The 22,731-nt window shown below is 44.3% G+C and overlaps 1 protein-coding gene across 15 annotated transcripts in view; it reads left to right on the top strand.

The window, feature by feature from the left end:
- KALRN (kalirin RhoGEF kinase) overlaps positions 1-22,731 on the top strand; it is a 692,774-nt gene that overhangs the window by 607,523 nt on the left and 62,520 nt on the right. For 12 of the 15 annotated variants that reach the window (XM_070370301.1, XM_070370325.1, XM_070370315.1 and 9 more), the window contains 4 exons: positions 3,308-3,591; positions 5,003-5,107; positions 17,235-17,365; positions 22,047-22,113. In XM_070370301.1, the coding sequence (XP_070226402.1) occupies positions 3,308-3,591; positions 5,003-5,107; positions 17,235-17,365; positions 22,047-22,113 (587 nt within the window). The remainder of the gene's footprint in view (positions 1-3,307; positions 3,592-5,002; positions 5,108-17,234; positions 17,366-22,046; positions 22,114-22,731) is intronic. The other 3 variants (XM_070370311.1, XM_070370385.1, XM_070370411.1) reach the window with 1 other exon arrangement.

Here is a 22,731-nt window from a genome sequence, read left to right on the forward strand (position 1 = left end):
ATGTTAATTTTTTTCTATATATTTTTCTCTGTCTTAAAAATATCTCATAGTAAAATCAACCTCAGAATATTTTTTTTCCTGATCTAGAAAGGATGGACATACCAAGGAACTTTATTACCTGCACATTACCTGTCTTCTCAGTGACTTAAAGCCAGATACCAACCTTATGAGGCAGTTTTTAATGCCTCAAGGCTAAAGATGAAGCCTTAGTTCAGAACCCTGGAGAGATGTAGAGGTGCCTGGATTCTGGTCCTAGCTTTATGACTAACTGATCTATGACCATGGATTTCCCAAATACAAGCTTTCCTTGCAATACAAGCTTTCCTTGCCTTATCTGTAAAATTAGTGAGACTGAGATTGTTTTCATCATTGAAATGTTGTAACATATAAATTATATATAAATGTATATTTATATTATATTAATGTTGCATAGACTAGCAACGTGATGGTCCTTTTTACAATAATTATAGAGGCTAAAAGAATACATGGTATAAACACAAATGTTGGACTAAGATTAAATATATGTGTAGTGGAGTCAGATCTAGGTATAAATTTTGCTTCTCTGCCACTTACCAACACTGACCCTTGGTTTCTTGGAACACTCTATTTCCTAAAATGACAATCCTACTAAATAGTACCTATCTCAGCTTGGGGAGATTTGATGAAATAACAGTATTACTGTTGTAGTTGTTACAAATCAGTCAGTTAACTGTTGTGCCTGGAAAGGTACTAGAATAAATTTTCAAACAGCTCATTGCATCCATTTTTCAAAGACAGGATGAGCATCACGTGCCAATTATTCTTTGAAGTAGCAATAAACTAAGTATAAATTTGAGACTAAATGATGTCATATTCTTTTGCATTCAAAGTGATTTAGAGGCAGCCCTGCCTCAATACAGGACCCTAACTGTAAATGACAAATTAGAGGTTGCTTCCAATTCTTGAATTCTCTTTTATGTGGGCTGTGGTTGAATGGCCCTAATTGTTTTTCACAGAATAAACTTGAAACAAAAGTGAGAATACTCTTGATTTTTATTTGTACTTTGTAATCTGTCCACTTGCCACTAATCTGTGCAGAATGCACCAAAGCAGAACCAGATGACAGAGAGACAAGAAGAATGGTCAGTCAAAATTTGCATTCTTAAATCTCAAAGCCAGCCTATGGTTTGCCGTGGAACAGAAAATGTATTCAGTCATCTGTCTGCGTAGTAGTACCAGGCACAGTTAATGTAGCTGGGCCTCTAGCTCTGCTGACATAACATATGCTGATATCTAAGTTTTGAAGGCTTGGATTTAATAGAACTTTGTGGTGTCACATGGGTATGGTGAATGGAAAGCCTCTGCAGCTTATCGACAGAAAGATAAGAGGCCGACTACCAGTGCTTCTGAGATGTTTATCACCCAGGCTTCTGAGAACAAGAGTTTGGTCCATACCAAACACTTGAGAAATAATGTCAACACAACCAATACCACAGCCAACACAGAATTCTCTTGAGATAAGATTACAACTTTGTCCTTAAAGAGACGTCAAGCAGGCCAGTCGATCCCCACATAGTCCCTGAGCTGAGCAGCCCTCTGAGTGTTCCTTCATACCAAGGGGCTTTAGGAGCTCAATTTTTAATGCTTCTACATGCAGATATTCTGCCGTTGTTTTCCAGAGTATGCACAGAACTCTGACCATAGCTAAGGAAGTTCCCACAGGGTCAACAGCCTGAGCTTGGTGCCTATGAGATCCACCAGTATAAAAGCTGGAGGCAGCTCTCTATTGGCAAAAACATTGATTCACTTTAAGGCTTTATACTGAATGTATTGGGCAGGTCTAGGCTGTAGGGCCTCCAAGGCCAGGTTAGACCTCTAGTCTGGGTCTCAGATAAAGTCATTATAGGAAAAGATGATTTGGTCTTTGAGACAACTGGGTATGAAAAGTCACAGCAATACTCTGTTTAAATACCAGCATGTAAACTGGTACCAGGGTAAGAGGACCCATCAGGGGTGAGGTGAAACTGGTCAGGTGTTCTCCCAAGACCTTTCGCCATTGAGAAGCAGCAGCACAAAAGAGACTGCTCACCTTTGGTGTGTCATCCAGATACTAGCCCTATCACATCTTGCTTTGAAATGCCTCACATTCCTTCTTTTGTCCTCGGTGTGTCCTAGTGCGGCCTTCTGGATTCAGTCTTCTTCCCAGGGCTATGTTACATGTAGTTACCAAATTAATTAAAAGACAAAAGCCCTTTCTATCACCCCATTTCCCAGTAGAGTCTCATAATAAAGTTCATACTCCTCTAGTTTATTATTAAATGTTTTCACTGTTCTTTCTGTCCAGTTTTCCTTCTGTTAATCTGTATTTCATTTAAAGGATCTATTTAAGGGCTGTGTTAACTTATTTTTCCATTTTCCTGCCTCTGTGCTTTTGTTCCTGCCATCTCCCCCTTTTGGAATTCCTTCTCTTCTATTCAGACACATCTTTTCCATTAAAGCTTTTCAGACCAGTCTTGCTGCCTACACTGATCTGACCCTCCTCTGAACTCTGTTTCTTTATCGTCTAGAGTCCATGCCAGCCCTTTGGCAATTAATCATATACTGCTTTGTGCGTTTATCTTTATTTTGCGTGTCCTGTCTTGCTCTTTGGCTCTTGTCTTTCTCGTTCTCTCTGTCTCTCTGTCTCTCTCTGTGTATGTAACTAAATAAGGGGTTTGAAAATAAAATCTGTCTTATACAACTTTAGAATACTCATCGGTGCTTTATGACATTGGTATCAGTTGATGAATCTCACTTAGAGGCTTGATTTTTTTTTTCCATGAAGGCAAAGGTCTGTCGGAAAAGGCAATGGTAACCCACTCCAGTACTCTTGCCTGGAAAATCCCATGGACGGAGGAGCCTGGAAGGCTGCAGTCCATGGGGTTGCTGAGGGTCAGACATGACTGAGCGACTTCACTTTCACTTTCATGCATTGGAGGAGGAAATGGCAACCCACTCCAGTATTCTTGCCTGGAGAATCCCAGGGACGGGGGAGCCTGGTGGGCTGCCGTCTATGGGGTCGCAGAGTCGGACACGACTGAAGCGACTTAGCAGCAGCAGCAGCAGTAGGGGTCTTTGTTTTCTACTACTACTGTATCCACAGCACCTGTGACTTGAGTGTTAGCTATTACCATCTGATAATAAGGGGGTTCCCTTGACCAGGATCTGCAGCTGGCCTTGACATTCGGCCTTGTGCCCTGCTTCCTGAGGCCGAGCTCTCTTATTCCCAGGCTGGCAGCCTACCTGAAGTGTCCTGACACAGCTATGGCTATCTGTTCTTCCTCCTCAGATGCGTACTCTCATTCCTCAAGTGAAAACGGAGGCAAGTCCGAGTCGGTGGCCAACCTGCAGGCCCAACCGTCCCTGAACTCCATCCACAGCTCCCCTGGGCCCAAGCGTTCCACCAACACCCTGAAGAAGTGGCTGACGAGTCCCGTGCGCCGGCTTAACAGTGGGAAAGCAGATGGAAACATCAAGAAGCAGAAGAAAGTACGAGATGGTCGGAAGAGCTTTGACCTGGGATCTCCCAAGCCTGGGGATGAGACGACCCCTCAGGGAGACAGCGCTGATGAGGTAATTACACGAGGCCTCGGAGCCTTCCATCAGGAGGGGCTTCTGACATGCCTCATTCCTGGAGCCTCAAGAGGTGTCCTTCACCAAGGTTTGTGAACTAGCCGGATTCTAACTCCCCATAGTTGGTCTTGTTGGGCCTAGCTATTTTCCAGATCCCTAGTTTGAATGTAGTTCCCTGACTATGCAGTAGGACCTTGTTGTTTATCCATTCTAACTGTGATAGTTTGCATCTGCCAACCCCAAACTCCCCATCTATCCCTCTTCCTCCTCCGCCCACCCTCTGGATGTGGCGGTCTAGGCCCACAGGGAGCCAGTGGTCACCAAGTCCCCAGTCTCTACTAAAGACTGCATAAAACCTGCTAGGACTTCTATTTACTGATTTTTACAATGTTTGGTTGGTTGCTTAGGGCCTTAGTTGCCGCAGGCAAGGTCTTTAGTTGTGACCCACAGACGCTTAGTTGTGGCACGTGGGATCTAGTTCCTTGAGCATGGACTGAATGCTGGCCCCCTGCGTTGGGAGCATGGAGTCTTAGCCGCTGGACTTCCAGGCAAGTTCCTGCTAGGCCTGTTTAGAATAAGAATAAAAGGATGGAGGTCATTTCACTTGGAAAACAAGAGGACTGTCTTTTGAGATTATGACTGTTTTCCAGTATGTTGAGCAGAGCCATATATGAAAGGGAGTATACAACTCCTGGTTGCTCCAGAGGGGAGTATTACACTTAACAGGTGAAGGTTTACAGTTGGCAAGGTTTCAGCCTTTAATAAAGCTCAACTAGAAATGGGCCTTCATGAAAACAAATGGACATCCATATTGGAAAGGTCTGGGAGACCATATGACCTCACATAACAGTCGGAGAGACCCATGTTGACCTGATGGTCAGACTGGCCAATGATCTCTTATATCCCTTCCAAAGCTGGGATTCTGTGGTCAAAACGTACAGGGTATTTGGTTACAGAATGAGATAACTCTTTTACCTGGCAAACTAACCTACTCTAGTCATTGACATGGCTAAGAAATTCTTCTTGATATGAAACCAGACTGTTTTTGTAGTTTTATGCTATCTGCTTTTTCTTCCTCTGAGAATGACAGTAGAGCCTGGTGACATTTAGACTGTGGTTTAATCATTGTTCATAAACTTAAAATGCTGGTTTCTCTCTGACCACTGTCTCAGCCTTTCTTTTCCTGGCTAACCAGTAAAGTAGATGTCTTTCATGTGTGTGTGTGTGTTTTCCCCATTTGGTCCTCACTGTCCTTTGAGATAAACAAGGGTGCCCATTCCACACAGGGAAAAATAGGAGTGTGTTGAGAGAGGAGGGTATCATATGTTGTTTTTTAAGAAATCCCAAGTCCTGAACCAACTGACATCTCTAACTGTAGGAAACAGTGACTAATGCTGCTCTTTTGTTCTAGAAGAGCAAGAAAGGTTGGGGTGAAGATGAGGCAGATGAAGAGTCACACACACCCCTCCCCCCGCCTATGAAGATCTTTGACAACGACCCCACGCAGGACGAAATGGTAGGATCTTTTTCACACTTGAAAGAGCCATGTGTGAAATGTGATTTTGTTTAGTGTGTGTGGTGAGGGTAGTAATGCTCTCTCTCCCTTGTTGTCTCTTATGCCTCATGACTCCCAGATGATGCAGATTCCGTCTGTATTGGGTTATGGGGACTAACTTCAATCTGGGCAGTGTAGGGGTGGGTTCTCAAAGGGAGAATTCTCAAAGTGAGAATCTGCCTATTACCAGGTCCTGCTGATGAAGGATAATGTCTCTCTCTCCGGAAACAGCAGATCCCGAAAGAAACTACTTGTCTCAAAGAGGAAGCTGAGATGGCTCTAGGTAGTGATCGTTCTGTTGTACATAACCATTCAACCAATGTTTTAGCTGATGGTTTTTCTCATCCTTAACTCTAAACTCCAAATCACAGTAACTTCCAGTCAAGCGTGGTGCAGACAGCGTGAGGGATGGAGATGCTGCTAAGGGGAGGTTTTGCCATAGATGGACAAACCCAATATGCCAGGTTGCCCCAGTTCTTTGGTTTGCAAAACCCCCTGGCTCAGTGGCATGCAGAGGCTCGCTGGCGTTGGGAATGTGTGTGTCCCTGTGTCTCTGAGCACAGCTGATCATCCCAGCTGTTCTGGAGCAGAGCTCAGGCTGGATTTGCTTCCCAGTACCTTGCTGGGGCTCAGGCAGGTCCCTCCTTTCGTAGTGTAATCTGTCACCACCCTTCCTTACCACTGAAGTCTTCTCACTTCATCGCGTTTCTCTTGCTTCTCTCAGCATTTCTGTCCTAGAGGACTGGAGGCAGAGGTGGTGACTTCAGTGTTGTTTTATGGTACTGTTGGTGGTGGTTAGCCATCCCCCCAGGGTCTCCCTGGCTCTCTTGTGCTCTGTCCCGCATTCAGCAGCCCCCTCAGAGGTGGTGGGCCCAAGTTGCATGGGCAGGGAGCTGACCTTCACAGTGCCACCCAGGGTACAATTCAGGAAGTACTGGGTACAGTTGCTTCAGAGTTCCTGGTGAGATCCCAGATCTTACTTGCATTCTCTCTGCTTTGCGTTTGGATCAGTTGTCCCCAGACGTTACTTGCACTCTTCCTCAGTGCTAAGCTAGAGGGACATTTTCCACAGACAGGCCAGTGACTGCAGTGTGAGTACTGCCCCCCTCGGTGACTCACCCATGAGAAGCACACAGTTACAGCCCCTCCTAAGGTGATGCTCTGACCCTGGACTGTTGGGAAGAGAAGAGGAAGCATGGCATGATACCCATCCTGGATTCCTAGAGGCAGAAATACCTTTGCCTTGAGATGGGAACGAGAACTAACCTGCTGTGTTCCCAGAGGCCTATTGTGAAAGGTTCTAGAAGCAGTGAGAATGTGTGTGGGGAGCAGGGCGCTCAGGTCACATATCTACCATCCCACACTGCCCTCCACATGGAGGTGCCAACTTACAAGGAAGGATCATGAACCCTCCCCCTCGAAATCCCTCAAACACGGTTTGTTTTGGGGAAAGGATGTTGTGTTGTTTCTGGATAATCTTTAACTGTGAATGCAGCCTCACCCCAGACACAGAATTACGACAGATGGCATTAGCCCCTTTTAAGACAAGTGAACCTCCTCAGTCCTGTTTTTTATTTCTGAACTTCTGTTTTCCTGGAATATTTGGGAGTGGGACGAGCTTCAGAATTTTCTAGCAAATGGAATTGGAATTATTAAAATAAGTTTTAAATCAGTATAAAAGGAGTTTTAAAAAATTCACTCATTCTAGAATTATGCAGTTCTTTAATTCTCCTTGTTTCCTTCTATTTGTTCATATGCATATATGTTTTATTTTTATAATTCTAAATAGGCATATGATGTGTTCGGTGTTTTATATTTTTAATACCTATAAAATTAAATATAAACAATGTTTAATATTTCCTAAAATCTTATTAATTTTACTTTCATAACTGTAATTTTAATAGTTGAGGAGTATTACACTTATGTATCATAATTCGCTTGACCAACCTGTTTGGGGATATCCTGGGTTGTTTCTAATTTTTGCTGCTCTTGGTAATACTGCTGCAGATCACTTGGTACATACAGCATTTTTTCTTTTGACTTCCTTCCTTGGAATCAGTTCCCAGGGGGTTAGGATTACTAGATTGAGAAGTAGCTAACTTGGATTTCCAAAGAATAGTAAGCTGTTTTCCTGCTTTCCAGGAAAGGAAAAAGAGTGTTGCTCCCTTAATTACATTCATTTGATATTATTACCCCATCTCAGAAGCAAAAACCTCAAGTCAGTCTTAGATGAGACAACAAAAAATTTCCCTTTTGAAACTCTTCCCCCTAACTTAAGGAACAAGCTTGAATCCAGAGCCCAGCTGGGGAGTTCAACTTTCTACTCCCACAGTCGCTATGCCCGTTTGTCCTGGGCCCTGTGAACACCGTTGCCCTCTTCTTGGAAGTGCGGGGTGGGTTAAAGTTTACACATGCATGTAGGGTTAACCATTTCTCTCCCAGTTTCTTCTCCAGTAGGAAAAGGAAGAAAGCAAAAGCAAAAGCACTGTCCCTCGGGGAGCAGGGACGTTGACCAACAGTCCCATGGCCCAGTCCTCATTGTTAATGTGAAGGGAGGAGGAAGGCCCTGGCTTGAGCCTCCTTTCACTGTGAACAGGGTCGTCCGTGTGTGCCCCAGCATGAGAGGCACAAGGCCTGCTAACGCAGTCCTGGGCCTTTCCAGAAACAGTTGTGTTTGTGGAGGAGAGAGAGTATGTGTGTGTGTGTGTGAGAGAGAGAGAGAGAGAGAGAGAGGGAGACAGTTTCTGGTCTCCCAAGTGCCCTGCCCCTAGCATTTCTGCTTGACACAAAGTGACTGTCTGTACTAAAGATCTAAATCTCAGCAAAGCAAGGACAGTTTCTGTTTGGACACACTTGAGGCTAGGTTTATTGACCCCTCATTTCCTGGAATAGCAGTGGGCAGCCCTGTAGTGACCAAAGTCCTGTCTGCCCCCTCCCCTGTTGCTGTCAGTGGGCGCAGCCCTTCCCTGTTGGCCTCTTGGGAACTCAGTGACCCTCCCTGCAGCTCCTCTGGAGGCCTGCCTAAACAGAGCCTCATCTGGCCCTGCTTCGCTGCTGGCCAGAGCTCCTGACAAGGGGTCCGGCAGGCCTGCCCCACTCCTGCTCTACCCCATCTCCCTGTGTCATCTCTTCCCTCTAAACATAGAGCTTTGCTTCCCTTGCCTGCTTTGAGCTTTGTACTTGCTGTGTTTCTTCCTAATTGCTATTCCTCATTCCTCGCTAATCTGCTTTTCCCTTGCTGCTCAATGTCTTGCAGTCCTCCTCTTTGCTAGCAGCCCGGCAGGCTTCCACCGAAGTACCTACTGCTGCAGACCTTGTCAGTGCGATAGAACAGTTGGTCAAAAGCAAGCTGGTAAGTGGGGGTCCTGGAGGCAGTTCTGCATGTTTCACCTCCATGCGGCTCCCAGGCCTGACTTCTGTTTGCTGTGTTCTCCTTTGCACCTGTCTTCATTCCTCCTGTAGGATTGTTTCCAGCCAGTGATGATTTCTTAAAAACTGCACCTCAAAGTCCTTTTGGCTGTTTTTGAGAATGAGCCTAGGCAATTAACAGGTCCTTTTGGGATTGTGACATTGATGAAAGGTGAAAAGTATCAAGGACAAAGTAGCCTTCTGAAAGTCTGGTCCACTGGCCTGTAGGGAAGTGGCATCCGACTGGTAACTGGTGTGTGTCTGGGTAGCCCTGACACAAGGGGAGCTGAGAGCTCTCATGGGCACAGCACTGACTTCTCAAAGCCCGTCTCCCTGACCACTCCTCACTTCCTCTCTTCTCTACACTAATCCATAGACCCTCTTCATTCTCCAAATAACCATTAAATTTTTTTCCTTAAAAAATCATCCCTCTTTTTGCCTTTTCTCTTTTGCCCCTTTTTTTGCATTTTCTCTTCTACCACCTGAGCATGGGCCTGACCTCATGCCCAGAGAAGCCTTCTTAATCCTCCTCCCTATCATCTGCCTCCCACCCTCACCAGCCACCCCCCCACCACATTGTCTCCCTACTTGGTGAGGGCTCCCTGCCTCCCTCTCCCCTCATGGCAGTGGTCTCTAATGTGGGAGTGCCTCCAGGTATACAGGATGGTTTTTTGAGGTACTGAAAGAAAATATTAGAATCTCTTTAACTCATCCTTTTAAAATGGTTTTGTGTATGTTTTATTATGTACTTAAAGGTAATACAGGAGTACAGAAACATAATTTATAAATAAGTTACTTGTTTTGGGAGTGCATGACTATAATCGTGTTCACTAATTGAAGTATATAATCAAAGTTTGGAAATCCCTGGCCCACAGATGAAGCCCAAACTTACCCAATAGTCTAACGTCTTGTGGCCTGTTCTCCAACCTCCCTTTCCAACATCATGTGTTATTCTGGTCAATGAACTTGGCTCCAACCAAATTGTTTTCTTCACTGTCCCTAAACATGCATTTGGCTTCCTCCTCCCAAGTTTCTGTTCATACCACCCCGACTGGTCTGGAATGTTCTCCCTATTTTTGCTTATCTAAAGTATAGCAGCCCCTCAAGGTCCCACTCAAATCTCATCTCTCCACAAGGGCCTCCCTGGCCAGCGCAGGCCAGGTTTCTTCTTGCAGAAGAAGTCCCAGAACAGTTTCTGTGCAAACCACATGCTCCCTGGGACAGCTCTTAATAATCCCTTTATGTTACTTGTTAAAATATCTTCATCTTTTCATTTGCAGCTTACCTCCACAGCTAGATTATTAGTCATTTGGGACATTATTTCCTCCTCCTTGTGTTAGTGCATCCTAGTCTTTTATACTTACATCAGTAAACACTTGTTTCCAAAGTCTGTATTTTTCACATTTTGGATTACCATTTTCTTACTGATCCTGTTCACCTTCTGCTACTGTCATGAGCCTCGACAGGCCTCTAGTTTGTGTGGTCCATGGGTCACGTGTTTTCCCTGTGAGTACAAATATTGAGAAGTCCCATTAGAGCAAATGTCCCAGAGTAGAGGGAAGTGTAGGATAATGCTAGAGTTGTTCAGCCCTATAACAAACTGTCTAAAAATGGCAGTTGAATGAATGGCCTTTCAGTGGTGACTTTACCATAATAAGGACTTTAACTTCTTCTTCTACCAATAGCTACTTCTTGGGGACCTGCAGTAAACCCAGAATTACAGCAATTTCTTTGACCAAACATATAAAACCAAGCCTGTGTCACGAAAAGGAAGGCAAGAGCAGTGGTTTGATTTCTCAGAATCTTCTAACCAAAATTCCATCCTTTCTCATTCCTCTACTTGTCTCTTTCTTCCTATCCTATGTACCCACCATGGGGTAGCAACGGAGCACTGTAGGTGGTTGTTTCTTCAGCCCTATTTGAGAATATGGAGTTGCATCTTCACCTCCAACACTGGTATGCCTGTTGCTCATGGCTGCCTATCTTAGAGGAGGATAAGATCTAGAGCCTATTAAAAAAAAAAGTTCTGGAGTTTTTATTTGACTGTAAGTACAATAGTATGTCAGCTGCCAAAATAACCAGCGTGGTCATAGACTGGGTTAATGAAAGTACAGCGTACAGATCCAGGGGCGTAATGGCCCCATTGTACTCAAAGCTCCTCAGACCACACCTGTCATGAGCTGTGTGTGAGTCATGTCTCAGGTTCTGAATGCAGCATTCTAAAATGTTCTTGAACTCAGTGGAAGGGCCCTGGAGGAAGTACCAATACCATGCAGTGCGTGTCATTTGAAGTAGAGTTGCAGAAGGTTAAGTATGGGGAGAAGTTAGGAGAGAAAAGGCACATGAGAGCTGTCGTTTAGTAATTGAGTGCTGCTGTGGGAAAGAACTGGTCTCACTCTTGGCTGCTCCAGAGGGCAGAACCTGTGAGTGGAAATTCATTCAGTATAAGGAGAACTAATAAGGTCCTTCCAAATGTACAGAACTGGAAATACTACAGGAGCATCTGGCGTGCTTGGACTTTTACATCCAGGGCTTAGATTCTTTCTGCGTTCTTTTTGGGTTGCTCAAGAGATGGTACTAGATGCTGTAGTTAGAAATCATTTGGTCCCAAGGTCCACCCAAAAGCCATGAGATCCCTCATGTCCCTGGGTCTGAAAGCTGCCCTTGGTATGTTATGGTCACATGTCTATGACATTCGGGGCTACAGCCTCCAGAAGTTGTGATCTCTGCTGCTGGAGAGGTGCCATTAGGGAGCTAGGACAGAGGTTCCACTCACCTGCAGTGCAGATAAAACCCTGAAAACTCCTTTGGTGAGTCCCTCTGGACATTAATGGATGCTCCTGAGGTCTCACCTCCCCAGTTTGGTCTTTAATCAGTGATTTTGTTTATCAGGAGAGCATGCCCACACATCTTCCCCCAAAGAGAGCTCAAATACTTTTTCTGGGTTTTGTATTAAGGTATGGTCTTTAAGCCAGGACTAAGGACTCTCTTGTTTTTCTGTGTGATTTTTATAAAGTTTTTCCTAGATGTAGGGACTGGCTGTGGTGCTACTAAGTACCTAAGGAATCAGGAGACATAATGTTAATCTTGCCTCTGCTACTTATTGTGTAGCTTTGGGCAAGTTATTTAGTCTACTTGGAGGCCTCTCTTTTATCTTGCCTATCAACAGTGATGATTCTGTCTACCCGAATCTAATCTCAAGAGAGTTACACTGAGGGCTGAGTAAGGTATGAATGTGTTTTGTAAACTGATTAGGTGAGCATCCCACAAATGTTAGCTCTTAACCACCTTATTTGCATTGTGAAGGGCAGGGAAAGGGAGTCAGTCATACTTTATCTTCACCCGGAACACAGGGACACAGTATTTGTCAGTTAGTAGATCTGTGGTTGGGTGAATGTTGCATGCAGAGTAGTAGCTTAGCAGTCTATGTGATTTGGTTTTATTCCTCAAATTTGAAGGTCTTCCCTGGCGGCTCAGACAATAAAGAATCCACCTGCAGTGCAGGAGACTCAGGCTTGATTCCTGGGTTGGGAACATCTGCTGAAGGAGGGCACGGCAACCCACTCCAGTATTCTTGCCTGGAGAACCCCATGGACAGAGGAACCTGGCAGGGGGTTGCAAAGAGTCGGACACAACTCGGCGACTAACACTGCAGTCCATAGTGAAGCGACTTAGCATGCCTCAAGTTTGAGGAGCAAGGGCTTCCTGGCTTTGTGGGAATCTACTGTATTTGTAAACAGCCCAGGATTCTACCACCTACCTTAGATGAAAGAGTGAAGTGTTAGTCACTCAGTCGTGTCTGACTGTTTGCTACGCCATGCACTGTACCCCACCAGACTTCTCTGTCCATAGTGTTTCCCAGGCAAGAATACTGAAGTGGGTTGCCATTTCCTTCTCCAGGGGATCTTCCCCACCCAGGGATAGAACCTGGGACTCCTGCATTACAGGCAGATTCTTTACCGTCTGACCCACCAGGGACTAGGCCTCAAGAAGGAAAGCCTCCCCACTGAACTCCTGTCCCCAGGTGGCATGTCACAGTAGTTCACTGCGCTCATGGTGGCACTGCTGGGCCCTTGACTGAAAATCCTCCATCTTTAGGGAGGAGGCTGGCCAGGATTGAGCTCTTGTTTGGTCTACCTGGTGGCCTGACACCCTGAGAATTGGCCCTATCTGCTTCAGCAAGACTTCGTTCCCTCTGGTTCTTCTACTTTGATAGTATTCACCTCCCTAGGTCAGTCTGTGGGTCACAGAACGTAGCTAGGGCCAGGCTGCATTTGTGTGTATGCTTTGCTCTCCTTTAGATAAATCAGCTTGCTTTGTCAAAGGTACAGTAGAGTTAACAGTCCAGATGGGAGGAAATAATGGCCTCATCATATCCATTGTGAAAATGTGTGCTTTCAAGAACTGAGGTCCTCTGGCATCCTTCTGTGGAAAAGATTCCTGAGCTTGTTAAAATAGAATAGTTTAGATTTCCACCAAAAAAATTTAATCTGAAGTCTCAAATGTGTAATGTCATTTGCCTGGAAAATCCAGACTTCAGTTTTTCTACTTTAAAATGGCTTCCCTACCCCTGCCCCCAATTTGCCTGGGAGTGACTAAGATCGTAATATTTTTTGTCAAGATATTTCATACTTATTTGTATAAAAGGGTAGGACAGCTAAAAGGTTGGTTGTGGTGGGTGATGCTGGATCAGCACCCTTGACTGTTGTTTTTTCAGATGAACTTTGACCTCTACCCAAGAGTTTCATTCAGTAAATTCTTGGAGTCCTACTCTGTGCCTGTCTTGCCAGCATAGAACCTTCCTTAATGGAGCTCACAGTCTAGGGTTAATGCTCAGAAATCCTCTCCCACCTGGGCAGTTGCAATCATTTCCTCCTTAATTTCAGTCTGACGTCTCTTTGCATGCCTGATGGGGGGAATCTTACTTTTCTTTCATTTTTCCTTTTAAAAAAACTTTTAATAGTTCTTTTCTGATTAACAAAAGCATTATATGCTCATTCAAGAAAAATTGGAAAAACGACAAGATTTTAAGCACAATTATATCTCATAATATCATCATCTAAACATAGTGTTGAAATTCAGATATTTAAAAAATAATGTAGTTAATCATAGAGTATATAAATCGTAAGTCCTGTCTTCCTTTACTGACATCAGATACATTTTCCCAAGTCGTGAAGAGCTCTTAGTATTAAGACAAATCTTTCTTAAACTTAATCCAATCACATTACTTCCCTGCATAAAATTCTCCTCTCATTGGTCATGGAAGTTGGTACTCTTTTTTAAAATTGAAGTATAGTTGATTTACAGTCTTGTATTAATTTCAGGTGTTCAGCATAGTGGTTTGGATTTTTTGCTACACATAAGACTTCTTGTAATCTGATCTCTGCATCCTTCTCCAGGGTTGTCCATTTCACTTCCTATTTCTCCTTTCCCTAGTTCTTACTCCCCCCAACTCACATAACACACAGTTACTTGCTAATTCCCCTTCTCCCCCCTTTACAGACTGTCCTCCCTACACCAGGTGGCTTTCGGCTCCCCAGGCTGCCCCAGGCGGTGTCTCAAGTCGGTCCTTTACTCGCTGTGCTCCTCCTGCCTGGATCATCTCCCATTGGTGTATCCAGTGAAATCTTTTCTATTTCTTGTTACTCAGTTCAAGCGTTGCCTCTTCCACTGAGCCGTTCCCTTCCTTCCCTACCCCACTTTAAAGCTGCCTGCTCTTTTTTCTCATCTTCCCCATGGTACCCTCCTATCTAGAAGAATGCCCATTGTAGCTTAGATTTTGGTGGGCAGGGAATCGTATGTTATCTGTCTTCATTTCTCTAGCACTTTGCAAATATTCAGCACATAGTAGAAGTACAATAAATATTTGCTTAAGTATAAACAAATCAGTCACAACACTGTGATAAATACTGTTCAGAGGGTATGTAAAGGGTGCTTATAGGAGTCCTGAGGGAAGGGCTTTTTATGGATATGTGGTCCAAGATCAAGCTGACAGGAAATGTGTTCATTTCCATTGTGGCAATAGTCTTCCTTCATTCTTAATCCACTTTTTTGAATTGTATTTGCATTTCTATTCCCTGACCTGGCACCAACAATAAGAACACCCGTTTGCAGCATTCGTTGCTTCCTCCTTGGCACACCTTTTCCTTTGTTGAGACTATTGTGGTCCTGAGCCCAAGACAGGGCAGAAGTCCCCGCTGTGGCTGCACAGTCCACTACTCATCAACCAGCCATCACTTCGCGTGTCCCCCAAGGAGCAGCACAGACAATTGAAGATCACCTATAATAGTCCTTGGCTGGGACCCCATATCCCAACTCGAGCACAGGTAGCCAGATCCTCAGAGGGAATCACTCTTGCATTAGTTACGGTATTTCTAGCCAATGCCATTATTTGAGACAGATGACCCAGCATGCTGCTGTTGTTTTAGTTGCTAAGTCGTGTCCGACTCTTTGCAACCCCGTGGACTGTAGCCCACCAAGCTCCTCTGTCCATGGGATTCTCCGAGCAAGAATACTGGAGTGGGTTGCCATTTCCTTCTCTGGGGAATTTTTCCAACCCAGAGATCGAAACAGCACACACTTTAGCCAAACCCTAAATTTCTCTCTTCTCCCACTCTCACTGCCTCTGCCTTCCTCAACTCCATGCCTGAGAGTCCTTGCCCAGAGATAACCTGGCTCTTTGCTCATATAACAGGTCAAGCACGAAGAGACAGAACATATTTCCCTGTGTAACACTTTGGACTCCTCAGATGTCCTTCATTCTGAACAAGAGTTGAGAGTGGACCACGCCAAGATGGATGGTCCACGGGAGACCCTTGTAGCAGAGATGTAAGCGTATTTCCCCAGGCCTTGCAGCCAGCATCCTGCCAGCCAACAAGCTACAGAACAAAGGCTGAAATGAAACAATGTGGGCAAAGGGAGGGGAAGTAAAAGGCGTGTAATCAGATCAATCACCAACTGGGTTCATCTGCCTGGGGAGCCTATCTCTGGTGATGGCACCAGGGGACATGTCACATGTCATTGGAAAGCATGTCTGTCTGGTGGCTTGTCAAGCCTCAGCACCAGATACTCATTTCCTTAATCACTGGTTACAGATCCTGAATCTGCACATTTAGCTAAACTTTTCTTGACCTTTCTACATATTTAGCCTAGGCTTCTTCCCCGGATGACAGCTTCCATGGTTGGTTACTTGTTCTGTGAAATACCTTCATGTCAAGTTAAAAGAAATTCTGTCTCTCAAGTTTGAAGACGCTGTCCTCTTAATGCTGAGTTCTAGTATTAATAACAAATTCATGTTAGGCTGTGCCACAGGTTCTTGATTTAAGGGTGAAATAGAGAAAAAAAAGGTTGACATCTCTTCTCAGCTTTAAGTGTTTTAGCCTCCAATTCTGATATCCCCCACCTGTTCTCGTATAATGCCACCTCATTCACTTTCTGTTTCATTTACCTGGACTTTTCCTACCTCTGTTCAGCCTGTGCTGAAATACTGCAGCTAAGCCAGTTCACGATAGACACTCCGGGTGCAGGTTGTTTAAGACGACGCTGAAGCCTTTTGTTCCTACTGCCTGTAGGGGCACTTCTTGATCTTTCAAAGACTGCTAAAGTAAAGCCTTTCCTTTCCTACAAAGTGGCTGTCCTAGACAGTCGTTTTGTGTGGATAGTCTGGATTACGCTCTCGTATTTGTTTTACAGTTGCCCACCATAACCTTGGTCTCCAGCTTACTGTTTATCCACATGGTTTCTGCCAGTTTGCACAATGAAATGACATGTCATTCTGTGCTATTTTTCCTACAGTGCTTATAAAAATGTTAAGATTGACCCCATTTTTTTTTAGCATCCTGGTTAGTTCCCTCCATGGGGGTAGTGGGGGGAGCTCACTGTTTTAGAGCATTTTAAATTTTTCAAGGGGTTATGTGCCTACTGTCTCTGACTGTTCCTTAAAAATCTGTTAAAAAAGGAGAAACCCAATTTGGAAATTGAGAAGAAATCAATTTGGAATGATTTTAGCTGTCTTAAGATTGTCCAGGGACTGGCAGATCTGGGATTAGAATCCTTTACCCTTAGCTCTTTCTAGAGTAACATATTTATTAAGCTCTTTAACTCATTTCTCAGCACCTTAATTAAAAGAGATTAAAGGGATTAATAAATGAAAGAAAGCCCTTGGTAAATAACCTTAGCAAAGATGTGTTTAGAAAATGCTAAATCAGTTTACCTCTTCTTGTCTGCATCTCATTAGTCTCTTCAAAGAGAATTGTAGCTGATTTAACAAACATGATTTTACTGAATGAATTCTCCCATCACCACCCTCCCCTTGTTAACTTGCACTTGGTGGTCCTACAACTGACTTTCTTTCCTTGCTGCTTGTTTGTAGAATTGCAGTAATTAGCTTTACCTCTGGAGCTCTTACCCAGAGATCAGTCACTTTGACAGTGTGCATTATGTCTGGGAAATTGGCAGCCCCTGACGCCAAGCACATCCTGATTGCCTGAGAAGGCGGCAGCTCTGGGTGCCCTGCTGCAGGAAGATGGGAGTCTGGCCTCCTGGTACTTCCCTGAGGTTCAGGGCGGACAGCCTTGGTTACTGATCTGCCAAGATGGCTGTGGCCAGGCTGGGGGGACTCGAGGACTTCCAGACTGCTCTATCACGTGCGCTTCTTTAGGGTTGTTTATTCTCTTTTCAGAGTCTGGAAGGAGGATCTTACCGAGGGAGCTTGAAAGACCCCACAGGCTGCCTGAATGAAGGCATGACCCCACCCACACCTCCCAGAAATCTGGAAGAAGAACAGAAAGCCAAGGCCCTGAGAGGCAGGATGTAAGTACTTCCCCAGACTCCAGCCTCCTGCGCATGTGTGCAGTGGGCAAGGGTCAGGGGTCCTGGGAAGTTTAGGGAGAATTAGGGATTCCCCGCACTGTTTCCATTGATATCATTCATTCTAAGTAAAGGTGACCGTCGGTCTATACAGTGTGGTGTTGATCAATAAGGAGATGTTTGGGTCTGATTGTAAGGATTTTCAGCTGAAATATTACTGACAAAGTGTGGTTATAACCAAGGTCTGTTAGAAATTTAAAACGTGATGATAAAAAGAAAACAAAGATTAGGAAAGTTTGGGACCATTTCTATGACCCCATATCAAAGAATCCTTGGTAGAAAGTCTGATGGAATTTTATCTGAGGAAACGCTTCCCCAGATGTAGGAAAGTAACATATAGGAAAAGGGAGCTGTTGGGCTACCGGGCTAAGGTCTAGCTCCACCGCTTCTCAAAGGTTTTGTCTATTTAAAAAACATTTTTATATAGTAATATTTCTTCTTTGGTTATTTTAAAAATTTTTTAAAAATTGAATTATAGCTAATGTGCAATACTACTTAAGTTACAGGTTTATAGCATAGTGATTCACACAACTTTACAGGTTATATTCCATTTATAGTTATTATAAAATGCTGGCATATTTCCTTGTGCTGTACAGTATACCCTTGCTTGTTTATTTTATAGTTCTCACTCCTAGTTTCTAAAATAGTTTCAACTTCTTACTCCTCTACTCCTATCTTGCCCCTGCCCACTTCCTTCTCCCCACTGGTAACCAGTTTGTCCTGTATATCTGTGAGTCTGTTTCCTTTTTGCTATGTTCATAGTTTGTTTTACTTTTTTGGATTCCACACATAAGTAATATCATACAGTATTTGTCTTTCTCTGTCTGACTTATTTCACTGTGGTCTGAGTTCCAAGAGAAACTCTTTGCTATTTGAACGTTTAGGGGTAAATACAGTTCACACTGCAGTCCATTTCACAAGGACCCAGGTTTTGTGTAAGGTTTGGGTTATCCTCCCTGATGTGAAGGCACTCTTCTGTTCCTTGGTTTGATCAAGAGGATGGTGACACCATTAATGTAAAACCACAGTCCCTCTGGAACTTCAGTTTTCTTGTTCAGGGTTTGACTGAGTGTTGGCAGCAGAGCTGCTGATGAGTCTGCACGTAGCCTGACATGGGAGTGATGGTGAGCACAGTGAGAACAGGCCAAGCGATTGGGAAAGGCCCCTCCCTGTTCCTAATCCCTCAAACTCATAACTCCTTGAGCCTGGTTGTAGACCTCATGATGAGCAAAAATAAATGAGGCCAGTCCCTCCTGTTGCTGGGAAATAGGCAAATGACCATTTGTGACTATTTCCTAGGAAACATCATAGCCAGGGCAGGGCTGTCACCTAGGGGAAATGAGCAGGGGGCATGTAAGCCCTCTGGTTCTGTATTTACCACCTTAACTTTATGGTGCTCAGGGGAACCCCAAGAATAGAATAGAAGTAAAGAAATACCATCCCCAAAGGGAAATTTCTTAGGATTTGGACAAAGCTAATTTTCTTAGCTTTCCAGGTTGTTTTTACATAGATGAGGCAGGGTCGAAGCTGAGGTTCCAGTCTTGTCAAGCCAAAGCAAAACTTTCATCAGGAAGATGAACGCTTATATCAGGGTGGTGACCTTTGAGATGACAGGTGCTCCTTGGCAAAGCCTATCTCTACGTAAGAGCCTGTAAACAGTCATTTAAGCTTCCAGTCATTGTCTTGCTTCCAGACGTGACTTTGTCTAATTTCGATCCGAGAGGCAAAAGTTTGTTGCTTCTTCCCCCTCTCTCCCTCGCTTAGCTCTGTATCTCTCCACATCCCGTGCTGTCCCAAAAAGCCAGCTGTTAGAATGACTCATTCCTTTTGCTGTATATTGCCCTTATTCTGCTATAATTTATGGCCACAGTGAAAGAGATGATGTGTAGGTGTTTAACTGTAAACCCCACATGAGGCTGGAGGCTGAGGGGAATAGAGAACTGAGACTCAATCCAGTAAGACCTCAGAGTATTAAATGGGAGCTCCATGGAAAAAAGATGAAAACAGACAGTTATCTGTCCAGGAGAAGAAAAAAGTCAAGAATGGATGTAATTGTCTTCAAGTTTTAGCCACTCATTTATTCAACAGATATTTGTTGAATATCTGTTGTACCAACTGCTTGGCATATATCAGTGAATAAAACAAACAATAACAACAAAAGAAAAGTCCATGCTCTCGTGGCAAGTTCACATTTTAATGTGAGAAATCATACAATAAAATTTAAAATACATCATGTAGTATGTTAGAAGCTGGAAAAAAAAAAATAGTAAGGGCGATCAGGAGTATGGATGGGGCCATGCTGCAGCTTTAAATGGTTCTGACTGAAGTGTTCTGCATGAAGACCAGAAGGAGGTTGAACCATTGCGGAAAAGTATTCTCGGCACAGGGAACAGCCAATGCAGAGGCTCTAAGAGATTTTCTGTGGAAAACCAGCCATTCCCTACTACTGTGAAGGATAGAGGGTCAGATGTGGATCTTACCTGTATCTGGAAGTAGTTAGTTGGACCAGAAAATAACATTTACTTTGTATTACTCTTTGCAACCCCATGGACTGTATAGTCCTGGAGAATATTCCAGGCCAGAATACTGGAGTGGATAGCCTTTCCCTTTTCCAGGGGATCTTCCCAACCCAGGGATCAAAACCAGGTCTCCTGCATTGCAGGTGGATTCTTTACCAGTTGAGCCACCAGGGAAGCCCAAGAATACTGAAGTGGATAGTCTATCCCTTCTCCAGTGGATCTTCCCAACCCAGGAATTGAACTGGGTCTCCTGCATTGTAGGTGGATTCTCTACCAACTGAGCTATAAAGGAAGCCCACTAATAAATAAATAATAAATAACAAATAATAATTAATAAATGATAAATAACTTTTAATCAGAAGAACTGAACATGAAAAAATTGTTTTATTATCAGTTCAATTTATTTGGCAATTGATTGTGCATTGCCTTGAGATGCAGGCAGCATAAATCTTTTATGTCCCTTTCAGATGTCTTTCTATGTGTCCTCATCTCTTCAAGTGTTTCATCAGCCCTTTGAGGGAGGAGATGCTAGGTCCACTAGCAGCACCTAGTCCAGTCCCCTTTCCTAGAGGCTGGAAAGCTAGGATACCCTTCAATGTCAGCAGGATAGAAATACCATCCAGAGGCGGACAGCCGGACTTCCTCCCCAGAGAGCCCTTCCAGCCCCAAATTCCCACTCTGACTTTCCTGTGGTTTTTCTTTTTACCACTTTCTTCTAAGCCGTAACTCAGTCTGTGCTCCAGTATATTTAAATGCTTTTATTTGGCCTTGCCAGTTCCTTCCTGTGGCCTGAAACACGTAATTGTGTGTATCAGAGAGAGGGAGCTGGTTGGAAGTGCTGGGCACACTGATAAAGAAGTGTGTGTTTCCCTTGCCTCCTCCCCATCACCCTGGGGCTCCAGGCCCAGGGATTTGTGGCTTCTCTGCGCTGTATTGGACAAAAATTTCAGATGAATTGCTTCCACGGCTTAGAATGGCTACCACCCTTGTAATGCAGCCCCTCTTTGATGTCCTAGAACTTGATTCCTTCTCCCACTCAGACCAAAAATGCAGCTGTGTGGCTCTAGGCAGAACTCTTGCAAACTTGGATACAAGTCAGACTCTAGTAGGCTGCATACAGCTACCCTGCCTCTGTATACAGCCATACTTGCTTTATGTCCAGCTCTTTACTGTCTGGACAGAAAGAAATGTTTGGTTTTGATGCCTCAGGGACTCCAGAGAGCCAGTCTGAGTAGTTTAGCCAGGCAGCAGGCAGCAGTGAAAGAATGGTCTCTGAACTCTCGTACAGCTGGGTTCAGATCCCAGCTCTGCCTCTCACATTGTCATTTCTGGCAATACTGCCACAGTCTCAACATCTGCATAAACTAGGGCTTACAGCACTTACCCTCTCATAAGCACAAAGTAAATGCTCTAAGAAGAAGAAATCATTAACAAGAAAGAAACCAAGAAAGTAAATATCCTTGTAGTGGTTAAATCCCACCTCTGGTGGGGCTGGGGAGGTGGCCACACTGAAAGTGGTGATTAGGGAATGGCTTCAGTCAGTCTTTCTGGCCTTGACTGGGGATTTTGCAGGCTGGTTACCATGGACACCTATCTGAATAATTGTAGCTTCTGTATCTCAAACACTTCACTTGATGAGTGTCTCTGAGGCCCAAAGGTTGCTTATCAAACAAATGTCTTTCTGTTCTGGTTAAGCAAAGAACAGAGTTGACCTGAAGGAGAAGTCTCATGCTGATCAAAGCTTTCATAACTCAGTTTTGCCCAAGTGGCTGGTATTCTTTTGCCTTGTGTTGTACAATTATTCAGTTATAGGTGAAGGAGGAGGAATTGTAAACAATGGGAAGACAAACGCTTGGTTGTAAGTGTTGTTCTTCTGGCATTGCTGCCGTCTGGGAAAGCCCTCTCAGCCTGGATGCCCTCCGCTTCTCACCAGTGGGGGCCTCTCATCCAGGGGGCGTCAGCCAGCACCTCCGCCAGAGTGCTCAGTGTGGGTTTGGGTGGTCTTGTTGTAGAGGCACCAAAGTGACTTTATTGTGAACTTTGATGTGAGGATTTCTTGCTTCACAGTGAAGAGGAGCCCTCATTGTTCTTAATCTCTTGCTCAGGTTTGTCCTGAATGAACTGGTACAGACAGAGAAGGACTATGTCAAGGACCTGGGAATTGTGGTGGAGGTAAGTACCTGGCTCAGGACACGTCTGTGGTCACCCAGCCAGGGGGATATTGGACCCTACCTGGGTCCCAGGGTATTTTCCTCTCCTTGGGTGTTTACAGAGATGAAACTAAAAATGGTAGTAGATCGAATACAATATGTGATTTTTTTTTTTACACTTTTTTTTTTTTTTTTACCTTTTCTCCTTGAAATACTATAGGAGATTTAGGGGGATGTAGGGCCTCAAATGTTGCAGCCTCTTGGTTAGACCTGAATCCATTTCACCTTGTTTTAGGTAACCAAGCCATTGTCTCCAAAGCTTTGCATTGGTATTTAACCAACGTATATATTAGTTATATATATGTGTGCACGTGTGCTAAGTCACTTTAGTCGTGTCCGACTCTTTGTGGCCCTATGGACCGTAGCCTGCCAGGATCCTCTGTCCATGGGATTCTCCAGGCAGGAATACTGGAGTGGGTTGCCATGCCCTCCTCCAGAGGATCTTCCCGATCCAGGGATCGAACCCATATCTCTTACATCTCCTGCATTGTCAGGTGGGTTCTTTATCAGTAGCGCCACCCGGGAAGCCCATATTTGTGTGTGTGTGTGTATATATAAGAAATATATGGACATATATATT

This window comes from Bos mutus, chromosome 1 (genome assembly GCF_027580195.1).
Source record: "Bos mutus isolate GX-2022 chromosome 1, NWIPB_WYAK_1.1, whole genome shotgun sequence".
Lineage (NCBI taxonomy): Eukaryota > Metazoa > Chordata > Mammalia > Artiodactyla > Bovidae > Bos > Bos mutus.